We start from the raw sequence: 23,485 nt of genomic DNA, 5'->3' as shown, positions 1-23,485 counted from the left end.
TAGAGCAAAACTGAAGATAAAAATACGGATGAGAATATATAAGTTTTATTATCCTTTTTTCAGAAAGGACAGAAATTGTCAAAAGGACTCAGGAGTCAGCTTGGAGAGACTCTAGTCAGCCAAAGATGAAATGTTTACACATCAGTAAGGATGAGAACTGCAGTGGATTGAGATCCATCAAATATGTTTAAATCTACCTGTTCAGGGGCCCCTGGGTGGCTCAGACAGTTAAGGGACCGAATCTTGATTTCGGCTCAGGTCATGATCTCGGGGTTTTGAGATCAAGCCCTGTGTTGGGCTCTGTGCTCAGCGCAAAATCTGCTTGTTCTTCTCCCTCCACCCCCCCAAAATAAATAAATAAATCTTTAAAAAAAATAAATCCACCCATTCATAATACTACTGAACAAAATCCCAAACAAACCAAAACCTCAGTTGTCTGCATTGTTGAATGCAAGAGATTACATGCATTATTTGGAAAACTGGAAGTCAGAGGGAAAGAATCAGGCATCTATCTTACTTCTTTTTAAAAAGATTTTATTTATTTACTTGACAGAGAGAGAGACAGCAAGAGAGGGAACACAAGCAGGGAGAATGGGAGAGGGAGAAGCAGGCTTCCTGCGGAGCAGGGAGCCCGATGCGGGGCTTGATTCCAGGATCCTGGGACCATGACCTGAGCCGAAGGCAGACACTTAATGACTGAGCCACTCAGGCGCCCCTCTTACCTTTTCTATTCAAACGTACTTCTAAGTGACCAAGTAGTAAGGAGAAGTGTATCATCTTAGAATGAGTAATGAAGGTAATAAAGAACATGATGGATGGGACTCTCCCTATTGATAAGCCCTAATGAATGACTGGATCTAGGTACTGAGCATCAACAACGGCCAACATGACAAAAAGACAAGCAACCACAAATATTATATACACCTGAGAGAAAGAAGTCCATATACCACCCATCAAATAGTTTGTCAAGCAAACAGAACCTGGCTTCGATCACCCCTCTTTTTTTTTTTTTTAAGATTTTATTTATTTATGACAGAGAGAGACACAGCGAGAGAGGGAACACAAGCAGGGGGAGTGGGAGAGGGAGAAGCAGGCTTCCCGCCGAGCAGGGAGCCCGATGCGGGGCTTGATTCCAGGACCCTGGGACCATGACCTGAGCTGAAGGCAGACGCCCAACGACTGAGCCACCCAGGCGCCCCTCGATCACCCCTCTTGATCTGAGACCAATTTATGGGAAATTCAGAAGGGATAAAGGAGTAGCTTAACATCACAGGGATGCAATCAGCAAAATCCAGATTATAGGAAGCTCTATCAGACAAACTTAGTTTCTGCAACCAAAAAATTGCAAGAAACCTATGGACTAGATGAAATCTAAAAGACAGTAATCACAGCAATGTGATGTATACCCCACATTATTAGGATCCTAATCCAAAACACTGTAAAAAAAATTACAACATGTATGAAACAATTAGAAATTTGACCAGTTTCAGGACGCCTGGATGGCTCAGTTGGTTAAGTCCAACTCTTGGTTTCGGCTCAGGTCATGATCTCAGGGTAGAGAAATCGAGCGTCGCGTGGGGCTCTGCACTGTGCACAGCATCTGCTTGAGATTCTCTGCCTCTCCTTCTGCACCTCCCCCCACTTGCATGCACACTCTCTCTAAAATAATAAAATAAATAAAATCTTTTTTAAAAAAAGGAAATCTGAACAGTTTCTGGATGCCATAAAAGAATTATTATTAAACGTTTCAGGTATAATGATATCTTGTTTATGTTTCTTTAAACTTTATTTTAGAAATATACAGTGAAGGGGCACCTGGGTGGCTCAGTCGGTTAAGTGTCTCCCTTCAGCTCAGGTCATGATCCCAGGGTCCTGGGATCAAGCCCCACGTCAGGCTCCCTGCAAGGAGCCTGCTTCTTCTTTAAAAAAAGAAAAAAGAAATATACAGTGAAGTATTTGCAGATGAAGTATACCGTGTGGGTGTGGGGAGTGGTTAGGGCTCTAGATGAGTGGTTCTCAACTGGGTGGAACTTGGTCTTCCAATGTACATTTGGCAATGTCTGGAGTCATTTTTGGTTGTTGCATCTTGCGGGGGGGGGGGGTGATGCTGCAGTCATCTACTGCTAAGCTTCCTACAGTGCACAGAATCAGCCCTCCACTGTGGGGAACTGGCTCTGCCCTGACAACCTGACAACCTTGAATGTGTCCACATAGCCCACATTGGCAAAGACTTGAACTGCAGCTCATCTGAGTGTTGGCAGAATGTCCTGTGATCTTCTTAGAATGTGAGAGGCAGGAGGCCTGTTAGAGGAGTTGTTTGGAGGCCACCTCCCACTTGCCTCCCTATCTCCACTATGAGACTTTAATGAGGCAGTTTCTTTTTTATTTTAAGATTTTTAAATTTATTTTGGAAAGAGAGAGAGAGTGCACAGGGAGAAGGGGCAGAGGGAGAGAGGAATCTTCAGCAGGCTCCATGCCCAGCACAGAGCCCAACACGGGGCTCAATCCCATGACCCTGAGATCATGACCTGAGCTGAAGACAAGAGTTGGATTCTTAACTGACTGAGCCATCCAGGTGCCCCTCATGAGGTAGTTTCTAATCGCCTCTTGGGGTTCTGTTGCAGTATGGGGCTTCCTGTCCTGGCCCCCTCTGTATAGCACTGCAGAAGAGAAAACCAGTTAGTTGCCATCTACACTGCACTCCTCAGCAACAGGAGTCTAGAGGTCATCTGGCCTCTTTTGTTTTAGTGCTGTCCTTGGTGTGTGGGACAAGGACTATGGGCTGGCACCAATGGCTACATGTCTTTCACTAAGTAAGTAATAAATTGTCTGAATCCAAAAGCAATTTAATATACCTTTACCAGTCAAATCAGCCAGAACTCAGTTTTGGTCTTGCCTTGCCTTGTGTGTGTACTGGATGCACATAATACACAGAACAATTATCGAGCCCCAAATGTCAATAATGCCAAGGCTGAAAAGCGCTACAGGCAACAATATTGGTCCTGAGTTGATCGTTGTTGAAGCTACATGACGAATACGTGAACAGCAGAAATGGGAAGACACCGTTTTGTCTAATTTTGCATATGTTTGAAACTATCCCTAATAAAAGCTGTATTTTTAATGTTTTAAATTTTTTAAAGTAGGCTCCACACCCAACGTGGGGCTTGAACTCACGACCCCAAGATCAGGAGTTGCATGCTCTACCAACTGAGCCAGCCAGGCACCCCAAAAGCTGTGTATTTTTTCAAAAGGTAAAAAAAGAAAGAAACCATAAGAGACTCTTAATGATAGAGAACAAACTGAGGGTTGATGGAGTGAGGCGGGTGGGGGAATGAGGTAAATGGGTGATGGGTATTAAGGAGGGTACTTGTTGTGATGAACCCTGGATGTTATAGTAAGTGATGAATCACTAAATTCTACTCCTGAAAGCAATATTGCACTGTATGTTAACTAACTAGAATTTAAGTAAAAATTTAAAATAAATAGATAAACTAAAACAAAAGGTCACCTTGCTTTATTAGATGTCTAACACTTGAAGTGCTTATAATGAAGCAATATGCAAATAGGCACAAATTTGCCATCAGACTTCTAGTTCCACCACTAAATTACAAACTGCGTGTTCTTAAGCAAATTACCTAACCTCTTTAAACCTCAGTTTCCTCGCCAATAAAATAAGGCTAATTATGCCCCTGAGGGTTTCGTAGGGATTAAATATAAGTATTTAGCTGAGTGTTTTACCTAAATACGTTTGTTCTTTTTGTTTGCTACTCTTCAATACAGAAATGCAAAGAGCCCTTCTTGTCACCTGGACAAGTTTCTTTTCAAATAATTCCCTGGAAAATGTAAATGGTCCTGGTATAAAATGTTTGGTTCAAACGGCTTAAAACAACAAACTCTAGAGGGACCCTGGAGGGATGGGGAGTATGAAGGAATGTATGTAGTTAATTCGTTAGTTCTTTTTTTTAAGATTTTATTTATTTATTTCAGAGAGAGTGAGAGCATGCGCGTAGGCGAGTGAGGGAGGGGCAGAGAGAGAGGGAGAGAATCTCAAGCAGACTCCGCATGGAGCGCAGAGCATGACTGCGCTCCATCTCACAACCCCGAGATCATGACCTGAGCCCAAGTCACAGGTCACCCGACGCTTGGGCTCCTGGGTGGCTCAGTCGTTGAGTGTCTGCCTTCGGCTCAGGTCATGATCCCAGGGTCCTGGGATCGAGCCCCACATCGGGCTCCCAGCTCCGAGAGAAGCTTGCTTCTCCTTCTCCCACTCCCTCTGCTTGTGTTCCCTTTCTCGCTGTGTCTCGCTCTGTCAAATAAATAAATAAAATCTTAAAAAAAAAAAAGACGCTTAACCGACTGAGCCACCCAGGCACCCCAATTCATTAGTTCTTAATCCCAGGGCCATTTTGCCCCACAGAGGACATTTAACAATGTCTGGAAACATTTTTGTTTGTCAAGACTTGGGTGGGGCAGTTCTACTAGCATATACTGGTTAGAGACCAGGGATGCCGCTAAACATTCCACTCTATGCACAAGATTGCTCCCCACAACGAAGAATTATCTGGCCCCAAATATCATTAGTACCAAGGTTGAGAAACCCTGGGCTAAAGTGACCAAAACTCCTTGATGAAGCTTTTCCTAGATAATTAACTTTACCTTTCTTTGTTCTTCTTATCCAACACATACAGGTTATTAAAGGCATGCTCAGGAGAAATCATTCAAAATGTGATTACTCTAGCTCTGTGGCCCTAATTTGTTATTCATTTCTTTATGAGAAAAAAAATCTGAGTAGTGTTCTGATTTTATTGCCTTTGAGTTTCAAATAGCAAACTTGAAGCATGCACTGATTACCTTCTTAATTAATAGGCTGTGAAGGCAGGGCATCACTTTATTAACTAGTGGGATGTACCACCTCTTAACAGCTTAGTAGTTTTTATTCCCAACTGTGACGCCAATGGGGGAGGATTGGGATGAAGGGGATTCAGACATTGCTCCCAAAACAGATATATTTTTCTTGTTAAAATAGTTCATCTTAGTTTCAATGACACCTGCCTACCATGCCATTATTAAATAGAAAATATTATGGGTAATTTGCCCCCCATCCCATATCCCCCCCTTTTTTAAAAGATTTTATTTATTTATTTGACAGAGAGAGACACAGCGAGAGAGGGAACACAAGCAGGGGGAGTGTGAGAGGGAGAAGCAGGCTTCCCACGGAGCAGGGAGCCCGATGCGGGGCTCGATCCCAGGACCCTGGGATCATGACCTGAGCCGAAGGCAGACGCTTAACGACTGAGCCACCCAGGCACCCCCCACATCCCCCTTTTAAAGTCAAGATACTTGGGGCGCCTGGCTGTCTCAGTCAGTAGAGCATGTGACTCTTGATCACGGGTCGTGAGTTCGAGCCCCACGTTGGGTGTAGAGATTATTAAATAATAATAAAAATAATAATAAACTCAAGATACTTGACATCAAGACCACAAAGCCATAGGTAAATGGTGGTAACTGTGTTCAACTGGCAAACAATAGCAAGGCCATTTCTGTGAGATGTGTTGTGTGTTTCATGGAGCAATGGGGCCAAAATGTTTGAGAAGACAAAAAGTGGGGGGAAAATCTATACAGGTGGTAGAATGGCTTAAGGATCGATGAGGTAGCTCCTTTTATTTTATCGCTCCCTCAACCCACTCTACCCCTTCTGTGAAAACTACCCCACCCCACAGCCCAGGGAATTGGGTTGGGACACCTGATTAAGAAGCCAAGCCATGGCCATGATTCAGTGGTTTCCCAGATCCTCAGATTCCCTCTTTCAGCAATTAGAACTAAGAGATGGAGACTGAGTAGGTCAGGGGATTAAAGTAAATATGTCTGCAAATAACCCTTTCTGAGGTCTCCTCAAGCTGCTCTGGTTCTTTTCCTTGTTGAGACCTGCTTTTCAGCTTTCTGTGGATTCTATTAGATAGGCCTTTGCATTCCCCCCAATGAGAAAGCTAGCTTAGGGTGCCTGGGTGGCTCAGTCCGTTAAGCGTCTGCCTTTGGCTCAGGTAGTGATCCCGGGATCCTGGGATCGAGTCCCACATCGGGCTCCCTGCTCGGCGGGGAGTCTGCTTCTCCCTCTCCCTCTACCCCTCTCCCCTGCTCATGTGCTCGCTCTCACTCTCACTCCCTAAAATAAATAAAATCTTTTTTTTTTAAAGAAAAAGCTAACTTAGTGGGTACTGTTCCTTGCACCCCAGCAATCTCTGTCTGAGACAGACGGGCACACATCTCCACCAAGAGATTAGACTAACAGGAGAAATGAAGCCAAGGGCTACTAGGGAAAGGCCACCTAACAGCCATTTATGCTTCATGCCTAGGACCATCAAGGGATGACACTCCTTCCAGAGACCGGCTCACAGTAAATTCACCTTCTCATAAAACTTCTAGTTCTAGATGTACCACACTTTTGATACTTTCATATACAAACTTGCAACTCCTTTGGTGTTATGATATCAGATCATTATCTCATAATGTTATGTAATTCTCATTTGTAACCTTGATTTTGTTTCTCATATTGTTAAGTAACCCATCAACCGGACTTGGGAAGATTGGTTCATACCTCCTGGGTCCCTCCACTTTCTTACAGCATCCTGAACCCACTTAGACAGGCTTCTGCCTCCAGCACTCTACTAAAACTGAGTTATGCTTCTGTGTAAGTGTTTCTTAGCTGCACAGGAGGGTCTTTTAGAGCAGTGGTTCTTTTCTTGGGGAGATTTTGTGCCCTCCCCCAAGAGGGATTTTGCAGTGTCTGGACAGTTTTTTAAAATATTTTATTTTTTAAATAATCTCTATACCTAGGATGGGTCTTGAACTTAAAACCCTGAGATCAAGAGTCACATGCTCTACGGACTGAGCCAACCAGGCACCCCCGGACACAGTTTTGATTGTCAGAACTTGGGGGCGCTACTGACATCTGGTGGGTAGAGCCCAGGGATGTTGCTAAGCATGCTATAGTGCAAAGATTATCCAGCTCAAAATGTCCATAATGCCAAGGTTGAGAAACCTTGCTTTAAGGCAAAGATGGGTCTTTGCAACAAATAACACAATTCAAAATGGGGAAAGGATTTCAATAGACATTTCTCCAAAGAAGATACACAAATGACCAATAAACAGGTGAAAAAATGCTAAACCTCATTAGTCATTACGGAAATACAAATCAAAACCACAATGAGATACCACGTCACACCCACTAGGATGGTTATGATTTTGAAAATGGAAAATAACAAGTGTTGGTGAGGATGTGGAGAAACTGGAACCCTCATACATGGCTGATGGGAATGTTACACGGTGCAGTCTCTTTGGAAAACAGTTTGATAGTTCCTCAAAAAGTTAAAAATAGAAGGGTGCCTGGGTGGCTCAGTCAGTTAAACATCCAACTTGTGATTTTGACTCAGGTCATGATCTCATGGGTCGTGAGCTTGAGCTCCGTGCTCAGCGGGGAGTCTTGCTTCAGATTCTCTTTCCCTCTGCTCCTTCTCTCTCCTTCTCTCTCTCTCAAATAAATAAATTTTAAAAATCTTTTTTAAGAAAGTTAAAAATAGAGTTACCATTTGACCCAACAATTCCACACCTAGGTGTATACCCAAGAGAATTGAAAACATATATTCATAGGGTGCCTGGACGGTGCATTCAGTTAAGCATATGACTCTTGATTTCAGCTCAGGTCTTGATCTCAGCATTGTGATATCGAGCCCCACATCGGGCTCTACACTCAGTGGGGAGTCTGCTTGAGATTCTCTCTCTCCCTCCACCCCTCCCCACCGCGCTCGTGCTTATGCGCTCTCTTTCTCAAATAAATAAATAAATCTTCTTTAAAAAAGGAAATATATGTTCATAAAAATCTTGTATGCAAATGTCATAAGCATTATTCATACTAACCACGAAATGGAAACAACCCAAATGTCCACTGCCTGATCAATGGAGAAACAAATAGTGGTCTATCCATACAATGGGATATTATTTGGCCATAAAAAGGGATGAAATACAGAAACACACTACAACATGCATGAACCTTGAAAAGATAAACTAAGTGAAAGAAACCAGACACAAAAGACCACATATTGTATGATTTCACATCTGTGAAATGTCTGGAACAGGCAAATCCACATAAGAGAAAGTACATTAGCGGTTGCCTGGTGCTAGGGATATTGAGGGGCCTGGGGGGGGACTGCTAATGAGTACAGTTTTTGGGGGGGATGATGAAAATCTTAAAATTAAACTGTGGAAGTTTGCATAACCCTGTGAATATACTAAAAAAAACAATGAATTATACCCTTTACGATGTGCATTATATCTTTATAAGAATGTCTCTTGGGGCCCCTGGGTGGCTCAGTTGGTTAAGCATCTGCCTTCGGCTCAGGTCACAATCCCAGTGTCCTGGGATTGAGCCTTGCATCGGGCTCCCTGCTCAGCGGGGAGCCTGCTTCTCCCTCTCCCTCTGCCTGCCACTCCCCCTGCTTGTGCTCTGTGTGTCAAATAGATAAAATCCTTAAAATAAAAAAACAAAACAAAAGAATGTCTCTTTGAATCTCCTGAGTGCCTATCACAAAGGATGTGCTCATTAAATAATGCAGTACCCCTGAAGCATGGAAGACAAACACAAAAAAGATGTCCTTCCTGCTCTGGTTACTATTATTTTTAACCTTTTCTGTCTAGAGAAGAATAGGAGTGATTCCCTTAAACAACCTCTAAGTTAACCGACCTGCAGAAATAACCAGGGCTCTCCATTTCCCTCAAGGGCCCTGAGAGCACTCTGAATGCTTCTGTCTAGTAATAAGTTACTCTTGAAAAAGCCTGGGTATTTTAGCTCTGAACAGTTGAGTTTTACATTTTCCAAGAGTTAACTGAACTTTCCCCCAAACCTTTATGCCCATTGTGACTGCAATTTAATTTAATGTTACATAAACTGATGAAAATGATGCAAAAAGGAGTTATTTTTAAGAAACTAAATTGTTTTGGGCGCCTGGGTGGCTCAGTTGGTTAAGCGGCTGCCTTCAGCTCAGGTCATGATCCCAGGGTCCTGGGATCAAGTCCCACATCGGGCTCCCTGCTCAGCGGAGAGCCTGCTTCTCCCTCTCCCTCTGCCTGCCTCTCTGCCTACTTGTGCTCTCTCTATCTCTGTCAAATAAATAAATAAAATCCTTGAAAAAAAAAGAAACTAAATTGTTTTGAAAGGATAAACAGTCATGTGGCTTTTAAAAATTGCTGTTGAATTAGGTGAGGGTAAGACAACTGTAAAAGATAGGGAACAAAATCCCCCCCAAATCTAGGATTCTATACTCAGTGTTTTGAAAATATCTTGAGTTTTCACTTCATTTAGAATAAATCAAAAATAGAAATCATAGATATTGCATATGTGTATGCTTAATGAAAAAAAGACAACACAGAGCTCTAGTCAGTGGTCCAATTAAACGATTGGCCAATTAATAATATACCTATTTTAAGTTTAAGCAAAATATTTAATGTATCAATCATTTTTTCAAACAAGACTTTATTGGAAACATTTTGTTTTTCAGTTAACTAACCTACTGGTCCCCACTGTAAGTGGTAAGAAGACTTCTACTGTGCTTTCTGGTGATTATAACTCTCCTACTTTGTATAATGGAGAAAACCCTACAAAGCTCTTTTATTAATTCTCCATTTTTGTACTGAATTCCTTGTGCGATATTTACAAAAGTCCTTCAATTGCCATCTTAAGGAAAGGTATAGTAGCTGCATGGAGAAGAATTGATGGGACAGATTTGTGGACAAGTCTTACCCATCTCTCTTGGAGACTGATCCAGCTCTGCACATCTCTGGGGAAGCTGAGGAAGAATGGTAGAGAGGGAGTCTGTCACCTCTGGTATCTCTGAGAGATCCCACCTGGCCTTCAGATATCACAAACCTACAGCAGCCCTAGGATTCTGACAGGATTTGGGGTGGAGAGCCCTGTAAACAGTGATCACTACATCTCTGTTGCGGGTGTTAATGATAAAGTCACTCAATGCAGAGGCTGGAGTCAAGCTGAAGTCAGTCCACCCAACAATGATGCATGCCTCAGAGGCTGGGTTGAAATTCATTCATTCTCCTGGACAACCTAGAGTTGCCTTTAGATGAACAAACTCAGGATTTTCTCTGGGCAAGGAGGATACAGAGTAAACAGGGATTTAACTTCCTTTCACTCATTCAACAAACATTTACTAAGCATCTACAGTACATCAGGAGCCATGCATCCAAGATGAATGTGATAGTCTGCACTCTCAAAGAATATGTAGAACAAGAATATATAGGTAGGCCAAGCACTTAATGATTGATTTTTTTTTAATAAATAGGATGGTACTGTTAAAATCTAATCATATCGTCTTTGCTTTCAAAAAATTAACATTTAAATTCTTCTGTACTTTTAAGACTTAATGGAATAGAAGAAGACAGATTTGAAGCAGATATTATTTTTCTTTTCATCCTGAGTCTTACCTTCCATTGTTTTTCCTTTCTCTTCTCTTTCCATGTGTGTATCTGTGTGTACATGTGTGCATGCGTGTGTGTGTGTGCATGAGAGAGAGAGAAAGAGAGAGAAAGTTTCTAGTTCATGAAAAAGTCAGAGAACTTCACAATGCCCAAACAGAGGCACCTGGCTGGCTCAGTCGGTAGAACATGCGACTCTTGATCTCGGGGTTATGAGTTCAAGCTCCACGTTGGGCATAGAGATTACTTAAAAAAAAATAAAAATATTAAAAATTTTTAAAAATGAGGGGCGCCTGGGTGGCTCAGTCGTTAAGCGTCTGCCTTCGGCTCAGGTCATGAGATCGAGCCCCGCATCGGGCTCCCTGCTCAGTGGGAAGCCTGCTTCTCCCTCTCCCACTCCCCCTGCTTGTGTTCCCTCTCTTGCTGTCTCTCTCTCTGTCAAATAAATAAATAAAATCTTTAAAAAAAATTTTTTTTTTAACGAAATGCTGTAATACCTGGGCGAGATTGAAATAAAGAGTATGTTCTCACATTGTAAGTCCTCATTGCAAGAATGGGGCAAGATTAATTTTATGCCAGTTCTTGTATATCCTTTGCTCCCTGACATGTGAGAGCTAGCTCCAACTCGCTGAGAATAAAGGACAAAAATAAGAGAGACCAGTAAGATTCCTTTTCTTCCCATAGTTTCCAGTACTGGGAAGACCAGAAGAACCCCAGGTTTCAGCAGACACAGGTATCACCTCTCACTCTGCATCTTTTTGTGTGCTAATTGAGCCATTCTGGTGAGCTGTAAGATTTCCAGGATGCCCAATAGTCAAAGCCAGCTTCGAGGACCCCAGTGGGTGGGCATGTATTGTTTAGGGAAAGAGATTAGTGTCCTCTAGAAGCCCAGATTCAATTGGAGCAGGCATGGAGCTTGTCACTACCTATCAATTTTCAGGGTGAGAACTATCAGCAGAGCAGTCCATGGTGGTGAGTATACATCTGTTGACTGGAGTAAACAGGACGTGGGACCCTTGGATCAGTCTACCGTATAGTTTCCAAAGGAGACAAAGACTGTGTTGAGTTAGCTGCAAGTTGTGCAAATACATGCCTGTTGCTATAACGTGAACGAATTACAGATGGAGGAGAGGAAAGAAGCTCTAATTGTGTTTTGGAACAAAAAGTAAAAACGTATTATCTACTTTCCCTTAATGCCTTTAAAAGATGCTCAGATAGGGCGCCTGGTTGGCTCAGATGGTTAAGCGTCTGCCTTCGGCTCAGGTCATGATCCCAGCGTACTGGGATCGAGTCCCGCATCGGGGTCCCTGCTCCTTGGGAGCCTGCTTCTCCCTCTACCTCTCTCTCTCTCTCTCATGAATAAATAAATAAAATCTTAAAAAAAAAAAGATGCTCAGATATCTAAACTTCAGAAATTTGGCGTGTTCCAAATTGTTTAATTCCTTCCAAAGAAAGACTACATATTCAACCTACATTCATATTGTTTCAATTATTTTTTTTCTTTCTTTGTTTAGGGCTTACACACTAGAAATTTTCCTCACCGAAGACAAGGAAGTGACAAATCATATTCTTTGGAGCTTACCGCTAAATTGAGGCATTGAGTTGTGTCTTTGCTGAAAAGGAATCCACCTTTGGTAGGACCACTTCAAGCAAGCTGCAAGAATCCACCTCAGCTAAAGATTTAGAAATTCAAGCGTCATTCTTCTCTAAGTAACGCAAAAGCCTCTTCTTCTGTTCTATTACCTAGAAACAGGACGGTACCTGGCAAATGTGCTCGACTTAGTATTTAAGAACTGATGGGCCTACGCGATGACTGGTGCCCTGGGAAGGTAGCTCTCCCTGCTAGAAGAGCTGACAGATCTGGTTCTAAATTCTCAGGCAAGAGTGCACTGAGCCCCCACCCCCATCCCCACCCCCAAATGCCTGGAAATCATCTTTCCTTACAAATACGAAGCCCTTATCTCCCAATGAAGACTGGTAAAGGGGAAAGAAGAAATGAGAGAGTTTTCATTTTGATCCATGAATTCTCTATAGAAAATCGGAGTTTACCCCAATGAGTGACATCTTGAAAGAACTGTCTGTCAGTCAATCAACAGATATTTATCGAACCCCTCCTGTGTTCCAGACTCTATGAGGGGCCCACCGGAGCACTCCTTCCAGGGTATCCTGGGATAGAGTGGAAGAAGCAAGGGTTTTAGAATTTGATCTTGAGCTCATAAAATTTTTATTGTGATAGTATTTTATGCTACTAATTTCCTTAATGACCCAACAGAAGAGAGGAAGGTAAATCAATAGTATAAAATGATTTTACATAGAATTTAGAAATAGCAGAAGGTTTGCCAGAAAGAACTAGGCTAACCATATTACTTCCTACCAGGGCACCTTAGGGGATCCTGTTTTAATGAATAAATAAAAATGATGTGTAATTATCATATCAATTGCTTGCATCTAACTGAGTGCTTCTGGAGTTATTTGATGGTGCTTAAAAATCTTTGGTCTCTGAAGTGCGTTTAATGTCTCCTTGACTCTTATCTATATTATTAGTTTGCAGATCAAAATTAACTTGGTGCTATGCAAATGAGGAGACTTCCAATGGATGAAATTTTACTGTAAAATATTAAATCCTTATTAATTATAACAGAACTGCAATATATTTTGAGGACATGTCAACGTACCGAAAAGACGACACTACAACTTAAAACAGTATTATCCAATAGAACTTTCTGCAGTGGTGTAATATTCTAGCTGCCCAAATAACACAGCCACTAGTTAGTTGCATGTGACTACTGAGCACTTGAAATGTGGCTAGTACCACTGAGGAACTAAAATTTAAATTTTATTTAATTTGAACGAATTAAAATTTAAATTGAAACAGCCATATGCAGTTAGTGGCTACCTTATTTGACAGTGCAGGCATAAAGAGAAAGTGGAAATGGATTCCATTAGCAATAATCGCGCCTCGGATAAACCTCATTGGCTACGAGACTGCCACTGCGCAAAGCTGAAAATGGATTCCAAGACCCTGAATTCCAGCTGTACCGTACCCTTATTAACTTGGGCATTTTACTTAAATTTTGTGCGTTTCAATTTTCTCACTTGAAAATGAGAACAAATAATATCTACCTCACAGGATTTGGAGTAAGAGGAATTGAGATGTATTCAGGCATTCTCCGATTTCCAAATAAGTGTCAATCAAGTACCAAAGTTAAATATGTGGAAAATGAATAACCAGCTCTCTCATTTAAAGGGAATTTGCATTCCTAGGGAGCTCATAAATATTATTAAATTCAGGATTATCCTCACTGTTCAGATAAAATATTTAATTACAATGTTTATAACTATTGGCTGGTAAGCAGTACCATTAGCTTGGGGGTATCAGTGTACGGTGCACAAAAGCGGTAGGAATCAGAAAGTTAAATTTATAAAGTTGAGGTCAGCTTGTGTATGTAAAGTACATTGAGAACCGAAAAGGGTGATTAAAATGTCAACGCGATCATTTCTTTGTTATTGTTACAATTAACATCTTGATTGCCCAAGGAGGTTAAATAAACCCAGCTCATTTAACAGGTACAAATTAGCAGAAGAGGTAAGTAGTTAGGAGCTTAAGCACTTTTGTTGGACGTAATCACATGAAATAAGGTACATAAAGTACTTACCACAGGGCATGTCACCTACTAAGGACTAAAAATTGCAGCCACTATTTTTTTTAAAGATTTCATTTGTAAGTAGTCTCTACACCCAACATGGAACTCGAACTCACAACCCTGAGATCAAGAGTCACATGCTCTACTGACTGAGCCAGCCACGTGACCCCAAATTGCAGCCATTATTATAGTAAGTGATGCTCTTGGGAGACCCATGAGATGAGAAGGCTTTGGTTATTTTTCAATTCGCAAAAAGTATGGGAGAACAGAGTGATTATTTGCACAGATTTAATTCTACATGACAGGACATAGAAAGATCAACTCAACTTTTAATATCCATAGCAGTCAAGAACTGAATCTAGTTGTTTTGATACCATTTCAAATCTATTTTTAGAATGAGGCATGAAAGAATGAATAAATGAATGACTAAAATGCCTCCTGATTCCCCCATTTACTCAACAAAATGAGCTGGTAAAACTCATGAGTCCTCAACATATACATTTTTCTGGGGCGCCTGGGGGGCTCAGTCGTTAAGCGTCTGCCTTCGGCTCAGGTCATGATCCCAGGGTCCTGGGATCGAGCCACGCATCAAGCTCCCTGCTCCACGGGAAGCCTGCTTCTCCCACTCCCCCTGCTTGTGTTCCCTCTCTCACTGCGTCTCTCTCTGTCAAATAAATAAATAAAATCTTTAAAATATATATATATATATATATACATTTTTCCAAATCAGAGACAATACTGAGATGAATGGGGAAGGGACCAGCTGGGGGAAATGGTCTACCAGTCACGTTGCTCAAGCTCCCGGTGGCTGTGGGCCCAGACTACTTTGTGAGGCATGTGGTGCTTTAACCAGCCATCCACAGGCACTCTAAAGGGCATGGGGAGGTTTTGAAAGAGTGCTGAAACAGGAAAGAGCAGAGCTGATGTCCTGAGACCTGGGAAACCACTCTCAGGGGTGTGGTGGGAAACCAGCTTTACTGTGAGGCAGAAACATATCATTGCCAGGAAGCTTCCCCTGGCCCTAATCTCTTCTTCCCATCATCTGAAATCTTCTTACTATTTCATCCGACCACCTAAACTTTTTCTATCTAGAACTCATTTGGTTTAACAAGGCTCCACTAAAATGCACATTCCCCTGGGCACTCCCCCACCCCCAAAATAAAAGACCATATGTGGTGGTCTCACTTCTGTCATAATTGCATTCCAAGAAATTCAGAAATGGGTGTCAGGCTTTTGTGACTTTTCTAATAGGAAAATTTCTCATTTTATAGGATAATGACTGCTTGGTTAAAACATTTCTCCAAAGCCCTCAGGCTCCCACAGCATCACTCTTTGCCTTGAACCACCTACATTTCCTCAGACTGATTTGACTTTTTTTTAAGAAAGAGAATCTGTTCCTGTCATCTAATTCTATCCAGGGAGCTTGCATACTCAGTCAGGGGATAAAGAAAGATGAGTCACAATTTTTCTTTTTTATCACCTTAAGATGGAGAGGATACTATTTCCATTTTGAGTGTGATTATATTAATTAGCACAGGTCCATTACACTCACAGATACCTATGACTTCCCTTTTTGGACCAACTTTGATATTCAGAGGCAAAAATCACTAAGAAAGCATGTACGTTACCGTTACCTTGCGCCAGAATGTGGGAGTGCCATTGTCCCGGACGTCCCCTTCCGTGGTGCTTTCCTGGTGGCCCACCATGTCTGCTCCTGATCTCCTTTCCCTGTTATCTAGAGGTCCTCTCTTCCCTCTGGAGTTCTTTTGAGTCACAGGGTGAAACTGTCCTTCTCTGGATTTACCGGAGCACTTGACCAAAGGTTAAGCTTGAAGACCCGCTCGGAGGAGCTAGTCTTGTCCCAGTGATTGAATAAGCAGAGATCCAAGGTGCTGGGTGTTCTTGCTTTGTTTACCACCGGCCTCCCCTTGTCCTCTCTGGGCTCTTGTTCACTGACAGTGGCTGTGCTCTGGACTGGCTCTCTGATGGCCTGTGATGTGGGGAACAAGCAGGTTGTGGAGGAAGCTGCCCTCGTGAAAAAGGCCATTGTTTAATCTACCCGGTCCCTCCCTGGAGCTATGGCAACAAATTCCGTTGGTGAATTAACTATGTCATTGTGTGCGGGCTCAACTGATTATGCTCCTGGAATGACAAACATGTTCTCTCTTTTTTTCAAGATAAAAAGTAGTCAAGACCTTGAAGTGTTAATATACAACTCAGCACTTTCTTTAAAGAGGAGAATACAGATAGAGAAAAATTGGATTCTAATAAACATTTTCTTTTCCAAGGAGCTATTCTAAGCCCCACTGATAAATGGACTTGTGCATTTTAACCATGTAGAATCGTCCCAGTTTCTGTTAAGGTTATTTCCCCTCGAATAACATTGTGTGTTAAAAGGACTCTTTAAATATGCATGTGCTAGGGCTTTTCCGAGAAAAGGATTCTTTTTAAATCTGGCTGCAGCAGGGAGCGGCTGTTAATGTATCGTACCTCGGTTCAGAATGAAGATTGCTGTCCGTCTAAATTCACCTTAGCCACGTAAAGATTTTCCCTATTCCCTGCTAGCGGGAAACCTCTTAGTCGCTTGCTCACATATTCCAGTCTCCAGGATGATAAAACTTGCTCTGATCGGTTAAAGGAGACTTTCAACCTTGGCATCCATCTGTCCCGCGCTTTCTCCGTCTGGGGGGCTGGCGTGGGTGCTGGAGGAGCTCTGTCAGGGAATTCGCTGCTACTTTGCCTGGCGCATAGTGCGTAGTGTGTAGTGTGCTGACTTGGCGAGCTGGAATCAGTTTCCAAGGATGCCCCTCCCTTATGGCTCTGAGTTAGAGGTGGCCAAGAGAGGAATTTGCACAAGATGGGGAAGGTGAGTGTGAAGTAACAGTCGTTACTTTCCCCAGGTTGTCCTGGCTGGGCTTGGTGACAGAAGGTCCCAGCTGATCCTCACTCCCCTTGGCTCTCTGTCCAGATCTTCTTCCCAACAGCTGACCCTTTTAACAAACAGCAGCCTGGAGCCCACCATCGGACATTTCTTCAGCCCCACGGAGGTAGGAGCAGCTTCTGGTAGTTTGGGTGGGGGGGCGTTTCCTTCTGCACTTTCCAGCTGGATGTGCTGGGCTTCTGTCTGCAAGGTGGGTAACTTCTCCTATCATCCTACTCCCCCGCCGACCTCCACTCCTCCACCCCTCCCACAAGGGGCCAGGTCTGTTTCCTAGGATAAATCCCTTTCTGCACAGCTCACAGTGGCTCTGCTTCAACTAAACTATGGCTGATACACTTATTTTTCCAAACAATATGAGGACTGTAGGAGAGAATCTTCAGCACGAGGGGATTTTAGAGGGCGACAGGGAGAAAATCCCATGGAACTTGCATCTAGAAGTGACGGAGGAACCCAAGGAAATAGGTGTTATATTTGTGTCAGACCTCTCTCCCAGGGCCCTGTAGCCCTCAACCTGCAAAAATTCTTTTCAGATCCAATCATGTTTTCAAATACTTTTCCTTCTTCATTCCTATGGTTTCCTGTCTTCCTCATTCTTCTCCCCCAGAGATCATCCCCCACCCCAAAGACGCTGAAATTGACTATCAGAGGTAAACCACACTCCAGGTAGGTTGCAGTTAGTCAACAAAAGGAGAAAAAGAAAAGTCCAAGCCCTGCGCACATTATTTCTTCCAGAATGATCCACCGGAGTCCCTGAAATGATGGCCGAACCGACACAGCACACACAGATGGATTCAAAGAGAAGATTTCTCTGAAACTAAGGTCAAGTCTGGCTCAGCTGTCAGGAAAACATCATCCACCTCTATACGCACTGGCTTGCTCTTGTCAGTAATGGAAAAATCACTCTTGTGTCATCAAGGCCCAGCGGTTCACAAGAGAGGCTTGTTTTGAAATTGCCTCTTGTTGTCATCTCTTAGAATGACAGTGCATTTGATTCTATTTCTGAGCTTCTCATCACACATCCAAAAGAAGAATCACTGCCCATCTATTTCTTCATTTAATTCCTGCTTAGAGTAGGCGATTATTTGTCATGAGCATTAGCAAGTTGAGAGGCTAGGTTATGGTTAATTTTGACTCTAAAGCAAATAGAATGGAGACAGGGCCACCAACACAACAACATACTGTATTCTTATCACAGATCTAGACAGGTCATTAAGTTAAGCCACTTACCCTTGGATCATGAAGATGTCTATTATCTGAACACTTATTGGTGGCTTTCTGGGGTCTTCTCTGCTTTTGAGAGTCTCATAAGATAAATGGTCTCAGGGAATCCCTATGAACAATCCCCTGTGGTCTATACAAGGGGCGCTCCAGAGCCCTGAGAGTTGTGTCAGTGGGTAGAACCTAGTAGCCCAGGCCCACAGAGGTGGAAATGGGTGGGCAGCAGATCCCGGCTACTGGATAAGGTACCTTGTGTGAATTAGAAAATGGTGCTTCTCTGGGCCCAGCAGCCCGACTTGGTGAACAGAGGGAGGGCTGGATTTTAGCCCCTAATTCTCTCAATCTGCAGGAAATCTTTGTAGCCCCTGAGCCTCGGGGAGAAGGGCATTATCGGGGAAGCAAACTGTGTCAGTCCCATTATAAGAGATACACTCTTGAATTTGGGGAACAAATATCCTCGTGGTTCACGGGGTGAGGTGTTCTGTGCTGGGAGGTGTGGCTGGTCAACCAGGCCTCAGCTCCAGAGCTGATGAAACCACCCTTCTTTCACACAAATTCCCCAGGAGCGTTCTGTTTGCCTTCCTGGTACCTCACTAGTGGACAGAGTGTGCCCAGGATTATGGCTTTACGTGCCTCATTTGAGAGGGCCCTGTTTTAGTTTTCTTCTGAGGAGTCCATGTGGACTGGAGACCCTCACACCCCAACCCCTAGAATACTTTTGAGTTCTCCACCCAAATGTCCCGCCCTGTTTCCAGAGCTCTTGTGGCCCCTTCTTCAAGGCCATCCTCCTGGGGGTAACCTCCCCAGAGAATTGCATATCCCTGGGTATGAGGGGTGGTGGAGCTTTCAGCAGGAAAATGTGAACAGAATCTGTATGTCTGGGCTGGCCCCACCCTGTGGTGTAGCACAGAGGAAGGCCTTTGACTCTGCTCTCCTCCCCCCCTGCCATATACACATGTACACACGGTCTGTTAGCATGATTTCAAACTTTTAAATATTTAGACAAATGATACAAAGGCCTCCATTCAGATTCTTGCCCTGACCCCACAAATGATAGCAGCAGGCCTGGCTAGAGGTATTTTAAATCACTGTATAAATTAATGGATTAATTAGCATTTGCTGGTTATTTTAATTATAGTTAATTACAGGTAGTTTGTCATCAAAAGTCTAATCATCTCTGAATGTATGAACAATACGATTTTCTGAATCTAAGTGACTCAAGGTTAGATTCTGGACTGAGATGAAATAATTTGCGCCAACTCTAGCACAGTCCTTGGTATACGGTAGTTGCTTTGAAAATGACTGTTAATGAGTAAATGAATCCCCGAAGCGTTTTGTTAGCTGCCTCTCATCTTTTGCCCTGCCTGTGCTGGATAACTGGCTTAGAAACTCTTTGACAGACGAGTTCATCCAAGGCTGTTTTGGGAGTCTTAGTCAACTGGGCTGGGAAATTCTTTGACTGATGAATTTACCCAAGGCTCTTTTGGGGGGTCTTAGTCCAGAGATGAAGCCAGAGACGAGGAGATGGCAGCCTCTTTGGTCCTGGAGGAAAGTGATTAACTGTGACTCCCTGCCTTTTTGTTTTTCCTGAGCCCCTGGAATTAGCTAGCAACAGTTCTGAGGAAGGAATACAAAGTTTGGACTTTGCACTTCCGAGTGATGGACTAAAAACATACTCCACCCCCACGATGTCAAGACATGTCCAAGTTCAAGTGTAGAATTGAAGTATTTTGCACATTCCATCAGATTTACTGAACATGGACTTCGTATCAAGCCCTCAACCAAAATCTGAAGGCCATCACAGCAGTACCAGCCTTCGCGGGATTAACAAAACTTCCTCTAAGGTGTTAGAGTGATAAGGCAAGTAACTCAGAGATGGTTTTCCTCCCCTCACTTCGTAACAGCTATTTTCATGGATTGCTGGGGTTTTGCAGACATTTTTTTCTCTAACAGAAAAACCGACTTTCTGCCTGGTGTGAGACTGACTTGAAGAAAAACTGAACATGACATATTTTATAACTGCTTCTACATCTTTCCCATGGCTTTTTGCTTTTTCACTAGCAAAATGATGCAAAATTTTTGTGCTTGGCCAAGGGAACCTGATACATTGTACATTTTTTCCTTTTCCCGCCTCCATTCTGTCACCCACCTGGGAAGAAGGGAGTCTTCACCTTCAACTGTGGATCTTTTTTTTTTTTTTCCAAAGATTTATTTATTTGAGAGAGCCGAGGGAGGTGCAGAGGAAGAGAGAGAGAATCCTCAGACTCCCTTTTGAGCATGGAGCCCAACGTAGGGCTCCATCCCAGGACCCTGAGATCATGACCTGAGCGGAAATCAAGAGTCAGACGCTTAACTGACTGAGCCACCCAGGAGCCCCTCAACTGTGGATATTTAAGAGGTTCTTTTGTGGGAGGGGCTGCAGGTTAAATGATTTCTAAGAACTTCTGCACCTCAAAGTATCAATTAGTGTATCAACTGTATCAATTGGTGATTATAAGAGAAATACACTTAGATGTCCTGTGAAAATCTATGGAGAAAGATAACATATAACATTTCCAAACTTTTTTTTGTTTTTAACATTTCCAAGCTTTTGATTCAAGAAAATGAACTCAAATATCTTGAAATAAATCTATGTAGTTAAGAAACTTTGGGCCAGAGGGCGGAAGTTACATGCACTGAAAACTAGAAAAGACTGCTAAGAAAAATTAAAGAAAACATACAAAAAGGGAGAACTGTGCCATGTTCATGGATTGGAAGACTCAAAGTTGTTAAAATATCTATTTTCTTGGGGCACCTGGGTGGCCCAGTCAGTTGGGCATCTGCCTTCGGCTCGGGTCATAATCCCGGGGTCCTGGGATGGAGCCCCACGTCAGGCTCCCTGCTCGGTAGGGAGCCTGCTTATTCCTCTCCCCCCTCTCATTCTCATGCTCTCTCTCTCTCATGAATGAATAAAATCTTCAAAAAAAAAAAAAAAGGAACAAGAGATGGTACAATGATTTAAAAAATATATATCTATTTTCTCCAAATTAATCTATATATTCAGTATAATCCCAGTCAAAATCCCTGCAAGCTTTTTGGTAGAAATTGACTCCATGATTCTAAAAATTATATGGACATTTAGAAAGACCTAAATTAGCCAGAATAACTTTGAAAAAGAAGAACAGTGTTGGAGAATTCAGAACCCCTGATTTTAAGACTTATTATAAGGGGACCCAGGGTGGCTCAGTCAGTTAAGCATCCGATTCTTGATTTTGGCTCAGGTCATGATCTCAGGATCCTGAGATGGAGCCCGGGGTTGTGCTCTGCACTCAGTGCAGAGTCTGCGTGTCCCTCTCCCTACCCCCCACTTGCTCTAGTTCTTTCTCTCTCTCTCTCAAATAAATAAATAAAATCTTTTTTTAAAAAAGACTGACTATAAAGCTACAGTAGTCAAGACAGTGTGGTATTGCCATTAGTATAGACACATGGATGGAACAAAATAGAAAATCCAGAAATAGACCCACGTATATGTGATAAATTGATTTTTTATAAAAGTGCCAAGATAATTCAATGGTTAAAAAATTGCCTTTAGGGGTGCCTGGCTGGTTCAGTTAGTAGAGCAAGCTGCTCTTGATCTCGGGGTCATGAGTTCGAACCCCACGTTGGGTGCAGAGATTAAGATTTTATTTATTTATTTTATTTTAGAGAGAAAGAGAGAGAGCAAGTGGGGGGGGTGGGGAAGAGGGGCAGGCAGGGAGGGAGAGAGAGAACACCAAGCAGACTCAGTGCTGAGCATGGAGCCTGACACAGGGCTCAATCCCACAACCTCAAGATCATGACCTGAGCCGAAACCAAGAGTTGGAGGCTTAAGTGACTGAGCCACCCAGGGGTCCCTAGTGTAGAGATTACTTTTAAAAAATCGTCTTAGGGGCGCCTGGGTGGCTCAGATGGTTAAGCCTCTGCCTTTGGCTCAGGTCATGATCTCTGGGTCCTGGGATTGAGCCCCACGTCGGGCTCCCTCCTAGGTGGGGAGTCTGCTTCTCCCTCTCCCTCTGCCTGCTCCCCTCTGCTCGTGATCTCTCGCTCTCAAATGAATAAATAAAATCTCAAAAAAATCGCTTTAAAAAATGCCATTCATAACAGCATTGTTCACAATAGCCAAAAGCTGGAAGCAATCTAAATGTCCACCACTAGATGAATGGAAAAACAAAATGTGGTATATACATATCATGGAATATTATTTAGCTTTGAAAAGGAAGGACATTTTGAAATGTGCTACAACCGGATGAACCTCAAGGACATTAGGTTAAGTGAAATAAGCCAGCCATGCACAAAAAAATTACTGTATGATACCACTTATATGAAGTACCTAGAGCAGTCAAATTCATAGAGACAGAAAGTAGAATGGTGGTTGTTAAGGGCTGGAGGAGCGAGGAATGAGGAATTATTGTTTAATGGGTACAGAGTTTCAGTTTGTGTTAATGAAAAATTCTGGAGATTGGTTGCGCAGCAATGTGAATGTACTTAGCACTACTGAATTGTACACTTAAAAATGGTTAAGATGATTACTTTTACATTATGTGTATTGTAGCACAATTAAAAATTAAAGTGATTCTAGAACAACTGGATTTCCATAAGCAACAAATGAACCTTGATCCTTATCATACATTATATATAAAAATTAACATGAAATGGATCGTAGACCTGAAAAATGTAAAATGTAAAAGCCACAAGATTTCTAGAATAAAACATAGGAGAAAAATCTTTATGACCTCAGGTTAGGCAAACATTTCTTAGGACACAAAACACATGAACCATAACGAAATAAAGGGAAAACGCTGAATTACATCAAAAATAAAAATTTTGGTTTTCAAAAGACACAGTTAAGAAAACGAAAGGGTAAGCCTCAGACTGGGAGAAGATATTTGCAAAACACATTTTGTAAAGGACTTTTATTTAGGATGTATAAAAATTCTTATAATTTAATAATTGGACAAATAAGTAAAGTTTTAAAAAATGAACAATGGAGGGCGCCTGGGTGGCTCAGTTGGTTAAGCGACTGCCTTCGGCTCAGGTCATGATCCTGGAGTCCCGGGATCGAGTCCCGCATCGGGCTCCCTGCTCGGCGGGGAGCCTGCTTCTCCCTCTGACCCTCCCCCCTCTCATGTGCTCTCTGTCTCTCTCATTCTCTCTGTCTCAAATAAATAAATAAAATCTTAAAAAA

The 23,485-nt window shown here is 42.6% G+C and overlaps 1 protein-coding gene and 1 non-coding gene across 2 annotated transcripts in view; both read right to left on the bottom strand.

Annotated features, from left to right (window-relative positions):
- PCYT1B (phosphate cytidylyltransferase 1B, choline) overlaps positions 1-16,246 on the bottom strand; it is a 130,224-nt gene extending 113,978 nt beyond the window's left edge. The window contains exon 1 of the mRNA XM_031025309.2: positions 15,758-16,246. Coding sequence (XP_030881169.1) covers positions 15,758-15,829 — 72 coding nt within the window. The 5' untranslated portion in view covers positions 15,830-16,246. The remainder of the gene's footprint in view (positions 1-15,757) is intronic.
- LOC115940070 (U4 spliceosomal RNA) lies at positions 13,340-13,482 on the bottom strand. The gene has a single exon (XR_014141526.1). It is a non-coding gene; the product is annotated as a U4 spliceosomal RNA (small nuclear RNA).
- Positions 16,247-23,485: the final 7,239 nt, after the last annotated feature.

The sequence above is a fragment of the Leptonychotes weddellii genome, chromosome X (genome assembly GCF_054177405.1).
Source record: "Leptonychotes weddellii isolate Sample4059 chromosome X, ASM5417740v2, whole genome shotgun sequence".
NCBI classification, from domain to species: domain Eukaryota; kingdom Metazoa; phylum Chordata; class Mammalia; order Carnivora; family Phocidae; genus Leptonychotes; species Leptonychotes weddellii.
Note: the sequence above shows the minus strand (reverse complement) of the source record. Positions and strands in the feature narration are given on the sequence as shown.